This window comes from Branchiostoma belcheri, unplaced genomic scaffold (genome assembly GCF_001625305.1).
Source record: "Branchiostoma belcheri isolate BF01 breed outbred unplaced genomic scaffold, Haploidv18h27 scaffold119, whole genome shotgun sequence".
NCBI lineage: Eukaryota > Metazoa > Chordata > Leptocardii > Amphioxiformes > Branchiostomatidae > Branchiostoma > Branchiostoma belcheri.
This window is the reverse complement of record NW_017802591.1, coordinates 92,779-110,094: the sequence shown is the minus strand read 5'-3', so window position 1 is coordinate 110,094 and position 17,316 is coordinate 92,779. Positions and strand designations below refer to the sequence as shown.

At 36.9% G+C, this 17,316-nt stretch overlaps 1 protein-coding gene across 1 annotated transcript in view; it reads left to right on the top strand.

Annotated features, from left to right (window-relative positions):
* Positions 1 to 5,420: 5,420 nt before the first annotated feature.
* The window catches only part of LOC109462561 (dorsal-ventral patterning tolloid-like protein 1), a 36,818-nt gene continuing 24,922 nt past the window's right edge, over positions 5,421 to 17,316 (top strand). The window contains exon 1 of the mRNA XM_019759115.1: positions 5,421 to 5,493. Coding sequence (XP_019614674.1) covers positions 5,439 to 5,493 — 55 coding nt within the window. The 5' untranslated portion in view covers positions 5,421 to 5,438. The remainder of the gene's footprint in view (positions 5,494 to 17,316) is intronic.

Sequence of the window (17,316 nt, the reverse complement as noted above, 5' to 3'; positions counted from 1 at the left end):
TGGCAATGTATGTTTTCATTGCCAGTCTTGTTATATGTTTTTATGCACTCATCGTATGTCTATCAAGTTTTCAGAGAATGGTGTAGTAATAGAATTAAATTTTAATAACTTTGGTGTAATTATGACGTCATATGACGTCAGAGCTAATAATATAGTCCGCCATATTGTATTTTGACCAATGACGTCATCAAATTAGCATATTCTATGCATATTAAATGATTTAACTTATATTTAATTATGTAAGATGTTATTAATGTTGGAAAAGAAGTGTAATTTATTATAAAACTCAGAAAATTTTTATGTTTAAACCAAAATTACTTTAATTTTCAAAAAAATTCCTGCTAGAAACCCGTTGCCATGGCAACACAAAATAACATCAACTTACTAGTATTAAACTAATATGAACTTTTTTCCAGAGACATTTTAGGAAAGGTTTCCAAATTTGATACTTCTAGCGCAAGCCGTTTAGCCGCTATCTGAGATCAAAGTTGGGCCTCAAAAGCCCCTTCAGTCTGAAATTGGTTTAAAAATCGGGTATTTCTTCTTGTCTTCTTTTCTTCACCAAAAAATAGAAAAAGTTCAAAATGTATGATTTTTGTATGTAATGTGGACACAGAGGTTCCCACATCAGTTTGCAAAACAATTGAGCTGGTAGCAAGTTGATAATTTCTAAAAATTAGCAAAAAACTGTTCTGGGGTCCGCACGGACCCCAGGTGTACAGATTAATCAGTCCGGGAAGGTGTACTGTTGAGGGTTAAAAGAGGCACTTCTTCTCGGTACTAAACAAATCATACCCAACCTTGCAGATGACATGGCCAGATGCTGGAAACTATTTTTTTTTTCATTTTTTGTTTAAACGTTGGAAATTGCTTCGCGCGTGGAAGGCTTCCGTAAAATCAAATCAGTTCTACTATTGTATATATACTAAATTGTGTGCGATTATATCAATAACATGTTGCTTATCATTCAATACATCTTATGACAGCACTGTAAATCAGAAGCATCCATATTCAATCACTCTCTTTTAGTTATAAACCACTTCAAACATTAAATAGTAAACTTTATGGAGTTTACAATCCGGACTAGACAATCACATGAATAAAACCCTGTATATGTGCGATTATCACATCATCATAACATGTTATTTCGTTTTCAATACATATTACATCAGTGCTGTTAATCAACAAAAGCAGAAATTCATTAATATTTAGTCGAGGTACTATTAAGATAAAACTTTTTTGCAGGATTATGTCATCTGTTCACTCGATTGATATTGACGATTACAATATGTAATGTTTGCAAGTCAAACCAATTTTCTAATTAGTTAAACCTGTCTTGAGTCATGAACAAATGAATATTCAAAGACTGCAGCTATGCAAATTGTCTTGTTATTCATATAAATATTTCATGTAAAACTTTTTGTTATAAAATACTTCAGACATTAAATAATAAGTAACTTTTAACTGGACAATCATATGGGTAAAAAAATGCATAGTCCACTAAGGAATTTACTGTTTTAAAGTACGGTCGAATATAGACTATTTTAGGTAATGCTCTAAGTGTTTTAGACGAGCTGGTACATATAAAAATAATAAGAGGTTTGATAGTTTCCATCAGATGAGTATTGTGTCTAATTTTGTGATCACTCTTTTCTTGCATGTTCTATCAGATTTATGTCTGGGAACAAAATCTTTGTATTAAATCTTTGAAAATGCGGTGCGTTTCATATTAATGTGTCATATCCTTCAATTTTTTTAATGCTACAATAAGCTCATTGGTGATATTGCTTAAGTATATCATCTGCACTGTCAGCTATGTGTCCCAACTCCTACTTCTGTCGTAAATTACCGTGGACAACTCAGGAGTAACACTTTTGCCGACATTATCATTTTTGAAACCACATTTTTGAAGTTTTAAAACCACAATTATTAACAAGGTTTTCAAATTCAGCTGTGGTATATGAGAATGTGTTTTTGTCGCTTCAAGACAGTTTGATGCAATACACATATTGATACATGAGCATATCAAGATGCAGCCAAAGCAGTAATAACTAGAGCTTAGCATTTGAACTGTAAATCAGACAGTTTTGCTCTTTTTGCGTAGAAGACAACGCTTAGCCTCATAAGCTCCAACAACGGCCAAAATGCAAACATTACCCTCGGTCACTTCATTATAGGCAGAAGTATACCGTTTACCTTAAATAATCTTCTGGACTCCCTTTGAGTATGTTTTAGTACATTGTTTTTCTTTTTTTTTTTTAAATTTGATCAGACATCAGGAATAATCAGCCATCTGTTTGGATACTGTAGAATAGTGGCACACGACGTTCGGAGTCAGGTGGGATGTATATTGCAGAGTTTTAAAAGTAGAATCTATTATTGCCTGAAGAAACCTTAACGAAAAACACAATGGAAATTTGGGAGATAATTAGCTTTCTCTAAAGCTGCAATGGGGCAGAAATCCATCTAAAGCCCTCTTGAGTTTGTTTGTAATTACAAACACAGACACACACACAATCACACACACATACATAAAACAAACAAACAAACAAACAAACAAACAAACAAACAAACACACAATCTCTCTCTCACGCACAATAACAGGAAATGAGTCGGGGTTGAACTCCAAGAACTCAGTTTAATGCAAGACTCCTGCCCTAGTACACATACCAACCGGACCTTCCTCTCTCAAGCCTGGACCCCGACTACCTGATCTAAGCACCCACGCTCTGCCTTATGGGGTACCCTTAACCCTATCTAGACCGGGCTTTTTTGGGCTTGGTGGGACGGGGGGGGGGGCTCATTTGACCCTCCTCAGAACTCAAGAACGGTATGTCGTATGACCACCAAATTTTCAGAGGATGGTGTACTAGTAACAAATTTATCATATCTACAATTTCTATGTCGTTATGACGTAATATGACATTAGGCGTCATTAATTTGATTTTATTGGCCAAAACCGTCTAGATAGGTTATTCCCTGAAAACTAAATAGTATACAACATAACTTTACCAAAAGTGTTTATGGCAGAATATTAGGGTGTACTAAGTCTTATGTTGCCCATAGCAACACCAGTGACGTCATTTATATTTAATCTATCCGCCATTTTGGATCATCAATCTTGTATTTTCAAAAATAGTTTGTTTTTTCAGGATTGAGCCTAAAATACAATGTTAACAGACTAAAGACGTTCATATGAACCTTTTCTAAAAATGTACAAAGTATTAATGAAATTTTAAGGGAAAATAACCTGTATATACATATTCAAATGATATAGTCCACCATCTTGGATTTTGGCTAATGACGTCATCAAATTAGCATAAATTATGCATTTTTAATGATAAAATTTACATAACATTATATGGGATGTTATTTCTATTAATATTAGAAACCATGTGTAACTTGATATAAAACCACAATATTTCAATTCTACCTCCATGCTCAGATCAAACGAAGTCAACAGAACTGGCAGAACCGTAGTAGATGAAGGTCCGGGTCTTAGGGACTGTACGATATTTAGCGGGGGGAGGGGTGGTGCATGAGTGGGTAGGGTCAAGAACAATTTTTTTTGAGCCAGGGGAGGGACAAGAAAAAAAAAACTTGACCGGGGCGAGGGTCAGGGAGTTTTTTTTTTTTTGCAAAAACTGTTTTCAAAATTGTAAAGAAATAGTGACCGCTCGGCACCGGCACGGCGGAAGGCGCACAATTATGCTTGCGTCAGCCTTGAAGTCATACGGACTCCAGCATGACGGTAACTACCGTAATTCTTCCACCCAGAAATTGCTCAGTTTTGCCACTCAATTATTCCTGGTACTTGTGTGGAGGTAGCATCGATGGTAGGTTTTGTTCGTAAATAAACTGCGCTGTTTGTAATAATTGTATGTGACTGGTCACTCGATAGTACATGTTTACTTAGCATTCTGACTCCGTGTAACGTTCAAGGGAAACTGGGAAATTACCACTATTAGTGTTAGTTTCGAGAACAAATGCAAAAAAAATGAACATGAAAATAATCAGCAGGAACAAAATAGGTTTTAACAAATGTTTATTATAATTAATGTAAGGTCTCCCAAATTCAGCCGGTAGCCAAGTAGCTGAAAACATTGGACTAGAATACGTTTACCAGAAGTAAAAGAGTTTAGGGGGGAGGGGCGGTCGCACCGATAATACGGCAGCGGTGGTAAAATGAGAGGCCGACAACCACATGTTTGAAAAATGAATATTTTGAATACTACCGGTCATTTCTCATGTCAATCCTGCTCACTCGAACGTGCACAGGACGTGAACACGTTATTGCGTCTTTGGGATGCACAAATCGGGTGATGTAAATGCTTTCTGTTGTCCCTTCAACCGTCTTTTTTTTTACCATTTTCAATGTCAGTGCCAGGGGTAGGATCACGGGAAAAATTAAAGCCAGGGGGAGGGTCGGGGAAAATTTTCTGGACCGGGGGGGGGGTCAGGGAATTTCTTTTTTGATGGGCCCTCTAACGTACGATCCCTATCCCCCCCAAAAAAATAACGTACAGTCCCTTAGAGTTAAAGCGTACGAATTTGGAAAATACAAGCGAACAATGTACGGCTCTGAGCGGAGTTGACGGGACTCTGACGAGAACAAAGACGAACAAGGTCAAAACTAACAGTATCAAATATTTGACGGATACAGATGGTGGTCTCACTATGGGAGACGGAACCGGGCGACTGGAAGAAACCGGTGAGTAATGTTTGAAATTTCGACCTCGTTCTGGTAACGTTTTTCGGTCTGGTGACGAGGAACAACACAGGACACTGACAGAACTTATAAATATTAAATATTAATGCCATTGCGTACTGTTGACAATAGGCTGTCTTACACCGGGATGATTAGAGCGTGTTTTCAGGCGAGTAACACAGGTGTGACGAGAATATCTCGATATTGATTACTGTAATTCCTGATTTTTTCACGGTAAATATGTTCGTTATGTATGTTTGTTACTTCTGTACCGCGAACTTTATCATTACCGTTTAAAATATAATTAGCCGACTTTCTTTTCTCTGCACCTGCCATCAGCAAGTCACCCAATGATCCTTGGTTTGTAAAATGAAACGAAAAAAAGCAAATATTACTCGCTTTTACGGCACATGTTCCAGGTGTGTGGGTTGTATCATAAAATAGGGATTAATGAACATAATAACAAGGCTTTGATGTTGCTATGCCATTGCACGGCATATTTGGAAAACATTGTGCACTTATAACACTACGACCTAGTCGGGGCAGTTTCCTGGGCTCTTTTTGGCCTTCGTTTTCGGAACAATTTGACTCTTTAAATTTATGTTCAAATGACTTAACTTGCAAGAAGACCAACTGTGTACAGTAACATTTCTGTAACATCAGACGGGACGTTCTCCTCAGCACGATCAGCGGACACCAACAGACCGTCCGCCCGCCCGGACGCGGCGTGATGGCGGCACGACTTTTCACGGCTACGATCATCTGCGGGCTGATGTTTACCACAGGTACGGGATATACTTATTTGTAGGTTTGTACACAAACATATCGAGATATATAACAAAAAAAAGGATAAAAGCAAATAAGTTTACACTTAAACATGTCATGAAGTTTTTTTTTCAATATAGACATGCTTTTATTACTATCAGTGTGTCACAGAACTCGACCTTCCCGTCTTGATGCTGTCTGCCTCTTTCCTATGTTCTTCTAGGCTGCATGCAAATGTTCCTCCTGTCTCCCCTTTGTATACCTCCTTGCAAGTCATTCATGGTATCTTGTAAATGCAATGTAAAGGCAGACAGCATCCAAACGGGAACGTACACCAGAGCAAGAAAGAAAGAAGCTGAGAAACAAATCAGCAGTCACATACCACATTACAAGTAATAACTATGTAATAGATTGGGACGAGGCCAAGGTAATAGACCGAGAGGACAACAGATGTATCCGTTGGATTAAGGAGACCGTGAGGATGAGAAAATCATATACCTAGGGATATATATACCTAGGGATTTGGGGTCCATTATTAACTGCAACTTTTAACCCCGTTTAGCAAAATTAAATAGATTATTATTCCCCTGGAAACAAAAAAGTTTATCTTTGTTGGGAAAAATTACTGTCATAAATTGCTTGATTGTTTCCCAGTTTACTAATGTTTTCCAGGTGCTCCCCACCCCAAGTAAATCCTTTTTGAAAATATATGAGAGAAAAATATTTTCCTTTATTTGGAATGGGGGTCTAGAAAGGGTCAGTAGGAAAACAATTTATAACTCAATTGAAAATGGTGGTTTGAATTCTTATAATTTATATGCCTTCTCCCTTACCATTAAAGCTTCATGGATGCCAAAATTATATTTTTATCCTGATTGGTTTACCTCCTGGTCTTTAAGTACATATCTTTCTGTTGTATATACATTATTTCCTTTTCTCCGGTTGGATAGCTTACAGTACCTGAAACTAAATTCTTTCTTATATCATATTGTATATGCTTGGTATAAATATCAACAGAAGGCCCCCACAACTCCAGCTGAGATTAGACAACAGCTTTTATTTATGAATTCTAATATCCTTATTGGTGGAAAACCTTTCTTTTCAAATGCTTTTCTAAATAGAAGAATTCTGTTTGTAAATGATGTTTTAAATTTAGATGGTTCCCTCATGTTATATGATGAAGTTTGTATTTAGTATAATAATGTTTGTAGCCACATGCAGTATTTGCAGCTATAAACTGCAATCCCACCAAAATGGAAATCTACTTTGTTTGGTTCTTCATCCCTTTTAGTTTGTATACCTACCCAATGTGATAATACCTGGCTTAGAAAAATCAAGATAAATAAAAGCATGTGTAAATTCTTTTTAAGTTCCTATAATTTGATAGCTTGTTCGTAAAATGTTTAGATGTCATGGCTGTACCTCTTTGACAAACCAATCCCCTGGAGACTAGTCTACACTTCTATTATACATTGTACCATTGATCCGACAACAAGGTTTTTTCAATATAAAATTGTTCATAAATTTTTACCAATAAATAGGTTATTGTATATCTGGAAATGTATAGACAGTCCATTATGTTCATTTTGCCATGAGGAAGAAGAAACCTACCTGCATGTCTTGGGAGTGTCCGCATTTAGTTTCTTTTTGGGATAAAATTCAAATATGGTTTCATCAACAGACTGGACAAAGACTACAGCTTAATTCTTTTAATGTCATTTTTGGTAACTTAAATTCAGAAGCCCCTGTTATAGGTAACCTTGTAATTCTATTAGCTAAAAGATGCATTTATGAAAGCAGAAAGGCCAACCATGTTACTTTTTAATCTTTTTTTAATTATGCAAATTTCTTTCATACAGTAGAATATTCTATTGCTGCAAGAAGGGGAAATCTGTAGAAGCATGGTGGCAAATGGGGCACTTTATTATGTTCTTGAGTGTTTTCACTATCAATATTATTATTTGAATTATGATATAAGATATATGATCAGTGATTATTATGATTATTGTTATTAGTATGATCAATTATGATCAGTTGCATTATTATTGTCATTACTATGATTTTTATTGTTATTCTGATCAGTTATTTTTTATCAGTTATCATGATCAGTTATGAGTTGAGTTATTATGATCATTATTATTTTGATCAGTTATTATTATGATCACTTATTATCATGACCACTTATTATTATGATCACTTTTATTACCATCAGATATGAATTGAATTATTATTGTTATTATTTCATCATTATGATTATCATAATTAGGTACGGGATGGTTCACTACATTGTATATTGTATGTTTATTGATGAATAAAAAAGGATGAGAAAATCCAATCAAGTCATATTAATAGTGATAAAGGGAGGGGGGTATAAACTTAGTCATGTTTGGGATCACATTCTTAATAACTGACATTTGTTTTCTTATTATTTCTATCAATACGTATGTGACAAGACTTTCGATAATCTCTTTTTTTATCCTATATTTTCTATTCTTATTATATATTTGGGACTGGGATAGCTCAGTATTGTTAGTTAACAAATTTTACATTATAGAAACACTTTATATTTTGAACCACATATGTCCCTATGATGCAACAATGCCTTGTATGTATGTCACAATTGCAATACATTCAGAAATGCATTGTTAACAGTCCCTTTGTCATTGAATAAAAATCTATCTCTGATTTTTTTCTTGGAAATCCTCTCAAAAATGCATGAAATGCAATTTTAGAAGGTTCCATTTGTCAAAATTTTCCGGGGGAGCATGCCTCCCTAGCAACTTCGCGCCTTCGGCGCTCGCCTCGCGCCTACGGCGCTCGAGGTATCCTCAAACAGTGGGAAGAACCCCCCAAAATCCTGGCTACGGGCATGCACCTTTAGTGCACTATGCACCAAGTAACACCTAGCATCAGTGCACAGTAAAACAGTCAGAATTGCCATGATGAAGATAACAGATATGGTCAACGAAACGTCGGCTCGTGAAAAAATTAATTTTTGTGATCAAAAAACTTTGCTATTTGATACTAATGATATTTGAAAACATTTAGTAATTATTATTCTTGATAAAACAAATGGTTAACAAGCAACGTAATAAGACGGAAATGATAACAAATAACCTTAATTAAAATGTCAATGGAGTGGAAAAGAGAAGTAGATGTTTCGGGAGATTGCGATGATGCGAACATTTTAGGCTTGGAGGGTATCGAGCGCCAAGTGTTGCAAAAGTACATAAATACATACATACAGTACGTGCATTTTACACACACAGCTGACCACTTCCAGAATACGCATGCACAGTCAGCAGCTGTACACACACAGCCCTAATTTTCACACATCTATTCACAAACCTGGTGCATTACACACACATACACAGTAACACACAACATGCATATGGCTCTTCACACATCTACTCACAACCTGGTGCATTACACTCACACATACTTAGTCAGCGCTGTTCCATCACAACCCATTTTCTTACACAGCCCCGCACAAACCTGGTGCATTACACACACATACACAGTCACACATGCACAACCCGGCTTTTCACACAACTGCTCACAACCTAATGCATTACACACACACACACACACACACACACACACACACACACTCACACACACATAAGCAGTAAGTGCTGTACACACACGTCCCGACTTTTTACACATCTCATTACAACCTGGAGGATTACACACAAATACACAGTCAGCGCTCTACACACACAACCCGGCTGATCACACAAATCGATTTCGAGCGGGGAGACAGACGCTTGTAATTTTGGTAACAATGTTTTGGACGTATCATATAACGTTACCTATATATGGGCGGATGCTCTCTTTCGAACCTTATTAATAATAATGTTATCAGGCGCTGTTTGCATGATCACCATTCACCAATTTCACACTTTCCATAATGGCTAGTAAAAGTCACGGATATGACGTAAGACCACCCCCTCCCCCTTCCTCGATTTACTATTTCCAACATGTTCTATCGACAAGCTGGTCAACTATTGTTTTGAAATATTTCTCTAGCATAAAGCGCATGCCATAATAATATTGTATTTTTGTTGGAATTGGAGAAAATGACTTCTATCGTCTAATATACGTATTGCGACCGTGCGGGTACTAGGAGAGTCCTCGGTACACTACCAAAAATGCTTTTTCTTGTTTTTCTTATTTTCTCATGGGAAGAAAATTTTTCTTTGGGGGAGAATAATAAGAAAAAAATAAGAAAAAAATTAAGTTTTCTGTATACCTACGTTCTTGCACCAAGAACAATTTTCTCATTTTTCTTGAGTGGAGATGATTTTTTCTAAAATAGGCTTCTTTAAATCTTGATTTTTCTTTGGTGAAGAAATATTTCTAGAGGAGATTCTAACTTACAAGATTAGAATTCTTGTAATCTTGAAATTTCTTTAGTAAAGAAAATATTTCTAGGGAAGATTCTAAGTTACCAGATTAAAATTCTTTTAATCTTAAAATTCTCTCAGACTTAGTTAAACTTTCTTATTTAATCTCCATGTAAGATTTCTTTCTTACCTGACATCAAAGTGGTCAGATTAAAGTTTTTTTTTGTGTATGTCGAAAATTTTGTTGTTCGTGTTACCTAGAACGATTGAAAAAGGCCATTCTTGTTTTTCGTAGCAATGTTTAAGAAAATACAACAATTTGGTTCTTGTCTTTCTTGGCAAACACTGATTGGAAAAGCAAGAAATTTAATTATCTACATCTATTATTAGAATAAAGCTCTGCTTAGTGTTTCTTTCTTAAAGTTTCTTGTTTTTCTTGACTAGTAAGCTTAAGAAAGATCATTCTTGTTTTTCTTGGCAACATTTAAGAAAATACAAGAATTAAGTTCTTATCTTTCTTGACAAATACTGATAAGAAAAAAACAACAAGAAAGATATAAAATTTTTGATTACGCTGAAGATATGGCTTGTATTATATTCTTAGACATTCTCGATTTTCTTCCCTAGAAAGTTTAGGAAAGGTCATTCTTGTTTTTCTTAGCAACATTTAAGAAAATACCAGAAAGTTTAAGAAAGATGATTCTTGTTTTGCCTGGTATTGTTCAAGATGATGTAAGAACTTTTTTCTTAATTTTCTAGTTTTTCTTGTCATGTGACCTTTTCTGAACCCCTGATTGGTTGATTCAAATCCCAGAATGCAGTTAGGGGGTTTTGAACATAAGTCAGATGTAGGAGCCGCGCTGGTTATTTTTGTCAGTTACTGAGTCTGACTCATGTCAGATTTGAAGACAAAATCAAGTTAAAAGGGACCTTGTGTCCTTGTGAAGCAATGGTGATTGTGGTCAGCTTGCAGAAGAAACCAACTTGGCAACAGAAAAAGCATGAAACCAAACAGATAGAAGGTAAGTGTGCTTCCCTCCCCACCTATAAGATCTGTTGACATTGTTTTAGACTTCATAGCTCAAATATTGTAACAATGCCATTAGGGGTTGATTTCAAAGTCAAATCATATATCTGTGGTGTAATGTATAGTAAAGTTTATTACTGCTTTATGATATAATTTTAAATTGTTTACTCCAAGTAATAAAAATAGTATTTTAGAATCCTCTTTTGATTTTGTTGCCTTCAGTGCAGGCATGCAAACTAACAGGTCTTTCCTGTTGTTTTCAGGTGTCCAAAGGGTGTGACTTTGCCAACTCTATAATAATGCGAAAACTGCAATTGCTGAATATGTTTCTGATCAGAATGTGATACGATCTGTATTCTGAAATCATAATCATTTGGCTTGTTAGTTACATCGTATAATATTTTGAAAGTTACTGTTAAACCGTTTCCATTCCAAGAATGTTGATGGACTGATTTTATATTTCTAATTAGATACATTGTATCAAAAATCAATGTGATAATAAACATCTCTATACTGTTCAAATGCTTTTCAAAATAACATTTAGTTGCTATACATTATTGTCTGTTTTATACATGTATTTATGTAGCACTATATACATTGTATTCCTTTTCTTGTGGGCAGAATGGTTTTCTTGCTACAAGAACAGTTAGCTCTTAGTTCAAGAAATCTCTTCCTGTGGGCAGAATGGTTTTCTTGCCACAAGAACAGTTAGATCGTAGTTCAAGAAGTCTTTTCTTGTGGGGAGAATGGTTTTCTTGCCACAAGAAGAGTTAGCTCTTAGTTCAAGAAATCTCTTCTTGTGGGCAGAATGGTTTTCTTGCTACTAGCACAGTTAGCTCTTAGTTCAAGAAATATTTTTTTTCTGTACAGAATGGTTTTCTTGTGGGGAGAATGGTTTTCTTGCTACAAGAACAGTTGGATCTTAGTTCAAGAAATCTTTCCTTGCGAGGAGAATGGTTTTCTTGCCACAAGAAGAGCTAGATAATAGTTCAAGAAATCTTTTCTAGTGGAGAGAATGGTTTTCTTGCTACAAGAACAGTTAGCTCTTAGTTCAAGAAATCTTTTCTTATGTACAGAATGGTTTTCTTGCCATAAGAAGAGTAAGATCTTAGTTCAAGAAATCTCTTCTTGTGGGCAGAATGGTTTTCTTGCTACAAGAACAGTTAGCTCTTAGTTCAAGAAATCTTTTCTTGTGGGGAGAATATTTTTCTTGCTAGAAGAATAGTTAGATCTTAGTTCAAGAAATCTTTTCTTGTGTACAGAATGGTTTTCTAGAAAACTTAGAGATTCTTACTGCAAGAATAATATTCTACGGATATTTAGTTCAAGATACATAAGAAAATAAATCTTACCACAAGAAAAATATGCTAAAATGCTGTTTCTTGAAATTCTTGTCTCATGGACAAGATTTTTTTCTTGGGTGAAGAATAATTTGCTCAGTGGAAGAAATTTTTTCTTCTCTAAAGATTGGCATTTTTGGTAGTGTAGAAGGTAGATTACGATAGAAGGTACTTTTCTCCAACAAAAATGCAATTATGGCATGCGCTTTATACTAGAGAAATAATTCAAAACAATAGTTGACCAGTTTGTCGATGGAACTTAATGGAAATATTACACCGAGGAAGGGGGTGGTCTTACGTCATATACGTGACTTTTACTAGGCATTATGGGAAATGTGAAATTGGTGAATGGTACTGTTTCCTTTCGAATCTCATAAATATTAATGAGACCGTGAATTCACACGTAGCGAGCTCCGCTGATTAGAAGCAGCAGAGCGGGTCGGCCAGCCGCCCACAAAGTTTTCCCTCCCATCCCGTCTCTTTCATGTTTTAATTAGTAAGAATTTATAATGTGTTTTTAGCTTTCCTAATTTTTCTACTGTACAACTTTCACGTTATGAAGCTCGCCGTACAACCCGTAACTTGGTTGTGTTGTGTTGTGTTGTGATATTTGTTCTTTCGGTGTTGCATACGTAAGTAACCAGTCTATTCTCTGTTCCTTACTGCTTTGGAGATTAATATATATACTGTTTGATTATATCCTGTGCCAAGTCAGTGGTAGTCTGGGATTGTGTTTCATTACTTCCTGTACCCATCTGGTGGTAGTCTGGAAGATTTTAATTTTTTCTGTGCCCAGCAAGTGGTAGTATGGAAGATTTTAATTTTTTCTGTGCCCAACCAGTGGTAGTCTGGGAGATTTTTAAGTTTCTGTGCCCAGCCAGTTGTAGTCTGGGAGATTTTAACGTTTCTGTGCCCAGCCTGTGGTAGTCTGGGAGATTTTTAATTTGTCTGTGCCCAGCCAGTGATAGTCTGGGAGATTTTTCATTTTTCTGTGCCCAGTCAGTGGTAGCCTGGGCGATTTTTAAGTTTCTGTGCCCAGCCAGTGGTAGTCTCTTGGTAGGCTTGTCTCTCCCAATTACATACCAAAGCCCTATCCCTAATATCGCACACAACAGATTCATAGAATATCTTGTGTAAATTAGAGCCTGATTTGCATAATTGGAATTCAATTATGTCAATCACCTCATAAGCTATTTACATGCCTGGGGCTATCGGCAAACCAACGAAGATGGTGACCTTGTTGAAAACTGGGCCGATGTAAACCAGATATCCCTTATACAATCCTCAATAATGTGGCCAATTATAGGGCAAATGCCAGGATTACGCGCATGACCAGATACCGAACCGCATGTACAAAAACAGTGTAAAATGTCTTAATGTTGGGATCTGTTGTTTTTGGAGCTGGATGTTATAGGTAAGGGTTATTTGCATTTGATTATTTTTTAAAAAATGGAGTTTGTGCCATGTTTGGTGTGTCCAGGCCAGAAAAGAAGTCCTGAGTTTCCATGCTATCATCAGCTGGTGATAGAGGTCAGAGATCACTTCTGAAAGTTTGTGCTAGCGTTTAGATGCCTTTAGCAGTATAGGATTTTAGAGACAGTTTAGAGGCCGAGTGACCCTATGAATGTGTGCTTTTTATGCGGTTTCACTCAGGCAAGTGACTTTTCACACCTTCTTTCTTACATGTTTCCATACATTTCAATGGGACAGTCCATTACCGGTCTTTGCCCTGCAAAGCCACAGCCAAGATGGCGTCACTGGATACGTTGCGCACGCGCACTTCTGATGACCCGTACTTTTGACCCCAAAATCAAGATGGCGACGGCTCCCGCGAAAGTCAGAAACCGCCTGGCTCTCGCCTATTTTTCAGTTCCTATGCTGCGGGTAGGAATTGGGCACTGTCCTTAAAAACCGTTGACTTGATGTTATCTGCATATTATTTACAAGCTTGCTGTGTGTTATGTGTATAAGCAATCCGTTACGGAAAACACCACGAATACGGACTCAAGCACGACGTCCACTCACCTCTGTCAGCACACTTACACGCACCTCCGGCGCTGAAGTTCCAAGTTCTGGGTCCGCTACCCACGGCGGTCTGTCACTACGGCATTCTTTCCCATTGCTAGGCGCGTTCTAAAAAGTATCGGGTTTCAAGACGCCATTTTGGCCTGTTTTGGACTACCCGAAAAAAAACTGAAAATAAGCTAATAGGAATTAATGGTAAATTTCGTCAAATTAAAATGAAATCATTGCCTTAACATCCTTTTAATATTAGCTGTTTATGTTGAATTATTGATTTTTCAAAATTTCCTTCCGAAAGACGATTTTTTTCGGGTTTCCGACCTCATGTCATGTCGTGTTTTTAGGCAAACATCGTTTAAACCTGGCTACAGATATTAGCCCTGATCCCAAATTTTTATATTTTTAGACGACTAGGAATAACATCAAAAATCGTGTTTAAGGGATTTTTTAAATTTCTGATTTTAAGTCTAGTTTTCGTCGACATATTGGTGAAAAAATTATTTTTTTTTACATTTTTCACTCTAAATTACCCATAATTCAAAATTGAGGCCATTTTTCAAAAATCCCTAAAACACGATTTTCGGGACAATTTTTACGGTCATTTGTGCCGTGAATGGGGTATGTTTGACTCTCCATGCTTGTAGGTTTAAACGAGTTTTGAAGACATGTCATACCGACCAAAGGTCTGCCTTGTGTTATTCATACTGGTGTAAAGAATCATTACAGCATTCAAGGTCACTCAAGGATACGACAGTAGCTTCGCTTCATGTTACATGTCCACAAAAAAGTGATAGCGGACTTATATAATTGTTTATTGATTGATCGATGAGTACAATCTCTAGCATGTGGCAGCGCAACTAAAAGGTAGCGCTGAATTGTATGCTAATGTTTAAAAACAGGGGAACAAATATTGCACAGTTAATAAATAGACAACTAAACAAGTAAGTATTTCACAGTTAACATATAGACGACTTAATAAGTGCGTAAAACGAGCTTAACAATATTTACAATATCAACCAATAAGTTATCAATATCATCAGTGTAAAAAATAATAATTTTATAGTATGTTACATAAAAACTAATCTTGATAGGATTGGTCATGGGAGATTTACTATGTGCCATATTTGTTTAATAGGTTTGTAAGATAAGGGATCGGGCTATTTTTATATCGATTTGTTCTGGGGAGGGGGGCAGTGAGCTGATTAGTCTGTTTGCATGTTCTGATGTGGGTAGTCTTACGGGATGGGGGTAACCAGGATCTAAAGGGGGAACGGAAAAGGGATCTGGCAAATTTCTAACTTAGGTCCTCCTCTTTTCAAGGGAGGGGAGACCTAGGTTTGATAAGGCTTCGTTATAGCATGTGTACTCAGGACCAAGGGTTTCCGTAATGCACGTTTCTGAATACGCTCAATCTTCCTGGTTTGTAGTGCCGTCCAGATGGGTGCTGCATGTTTAAGAATAGGGCGTATATACATTCGGTAAAAATCGATTAGGTCATTTGAGGGGAGCCCAAAACGTTTCAATTTCTTTAGTAAGAAGAGTCGGGAACTAGCTTTGCTTACAATGGATTCAATGTGCTTGTCCCATTTCAAATTGTGGGATAGCCATAGGCAGAGAATACATGCGTCATCTGTATATTCTAGTGGCTTATCATTGACGGAAATTAATTGGGGAGGGGGGCAATCTCGCATAAAGGTAATCATCATTAATTTACATTTGTTGGCATTCAATGTCATGTCATTTTTGGAAGCCCAGACATTTAATTGATCAAGAGATGGTTGGATAAGGCTGGGTTCATAGAGAAGTCTTTTTTCACAAACAGAGATGTCGTCGACATATTTGTAACGATTTAAACTGTTGACTTGGAGAGCATCATTTACATAAATCAAAAACAGAATGGGACCTAATTTCTTACCTTGCGGGACTCCAGATGATATAGTTTTCCATTGTGAGGTTTTACCATGATATCGGACACACTGCGAACGGTTGGAAATGAAGTTGCAAAGCCAAGGCATAACTGACGTACGTATCTCACATTTCAACATCTTATTTATCAATTTTGTGTGATTAATCCTATCAAAGGCTTTGCTGAAGTCGGTAAACAAGATGGTCTGTATATTGTCTGGCGTTTCAGCGTTAAGGAATAAAGAATTCGTCATGGTAGTCAAGTAATGAACAGTTGACATGCCTTTTCAGCTGCCAAACTGATTAGGCTCGAGGACTTTAGTGACATCAAGGAGAACCCATTTTGCTACGAACGATTCAAGAACCTTAACAAGTATAGAAGTCAATGACATAGGTCGTATAGAAGCTGGTACATGGTGTTTTTTTTCGGGATTGGGGAAATATAGGCCTGTTTCCATTGTCCAGGGACGACGCCTTCCTCAAGGGACGAGTTGTAAATGTGGGTAAGTACTTCAGCAAACTCTGCAGCGAAACATTTCACAATTTTAGGGGATAGGTCATCAGGGCCACTACTTTTATTCGCTTCGAGTCGTCTAAGTGTTTCAATGACTTCCCATTCATAACCACGAGGGGGCTCCGACGGCGACGGGAGGTAAGCTGGTAATGACTCTATGTCAAGGGGATCTAATTCGTTATCAATAGTGGAGAAATGGCTGTTTATCAAGTCAGCCATGTCTCCATCATTCAGATTGGCAAAGTCAGGGGGAGAAATCTGTACTGGGGGTTTTCGACAGTTTAAGATTTGGCGCAGACATCGGTGCCAGTCGGCTGGGTTCTCTTTTTTGAGATACTGAACTTTGGAAACATAGTGTCGTTTCTTAGCTTTAAGGGATAGGTGGATGACTTTGTTTCTAAGACTCCTATATATATTGACATGTTTCCCAAATGAAAAGCCCTTTGGCGTTTCTTGATGGTAGCTTCCATGGTTTGTCACTATTGTGCTTAATCACTGATTTATGAGGAAAATGGGTATCAATTGCTGTTTGTAGTATTTTGTAGAATACGTCGACCTTATTTTGAGTGTTTTGGGCGGTCAGGACCTCATCCCATGTATAGGTTGAAATCCACCTGCCAAATGAACGAATATTCGAGTCCTTCATAGGGCGAAAGGTAAATTTTGACTTGGTGTTGGTAGACGTATGG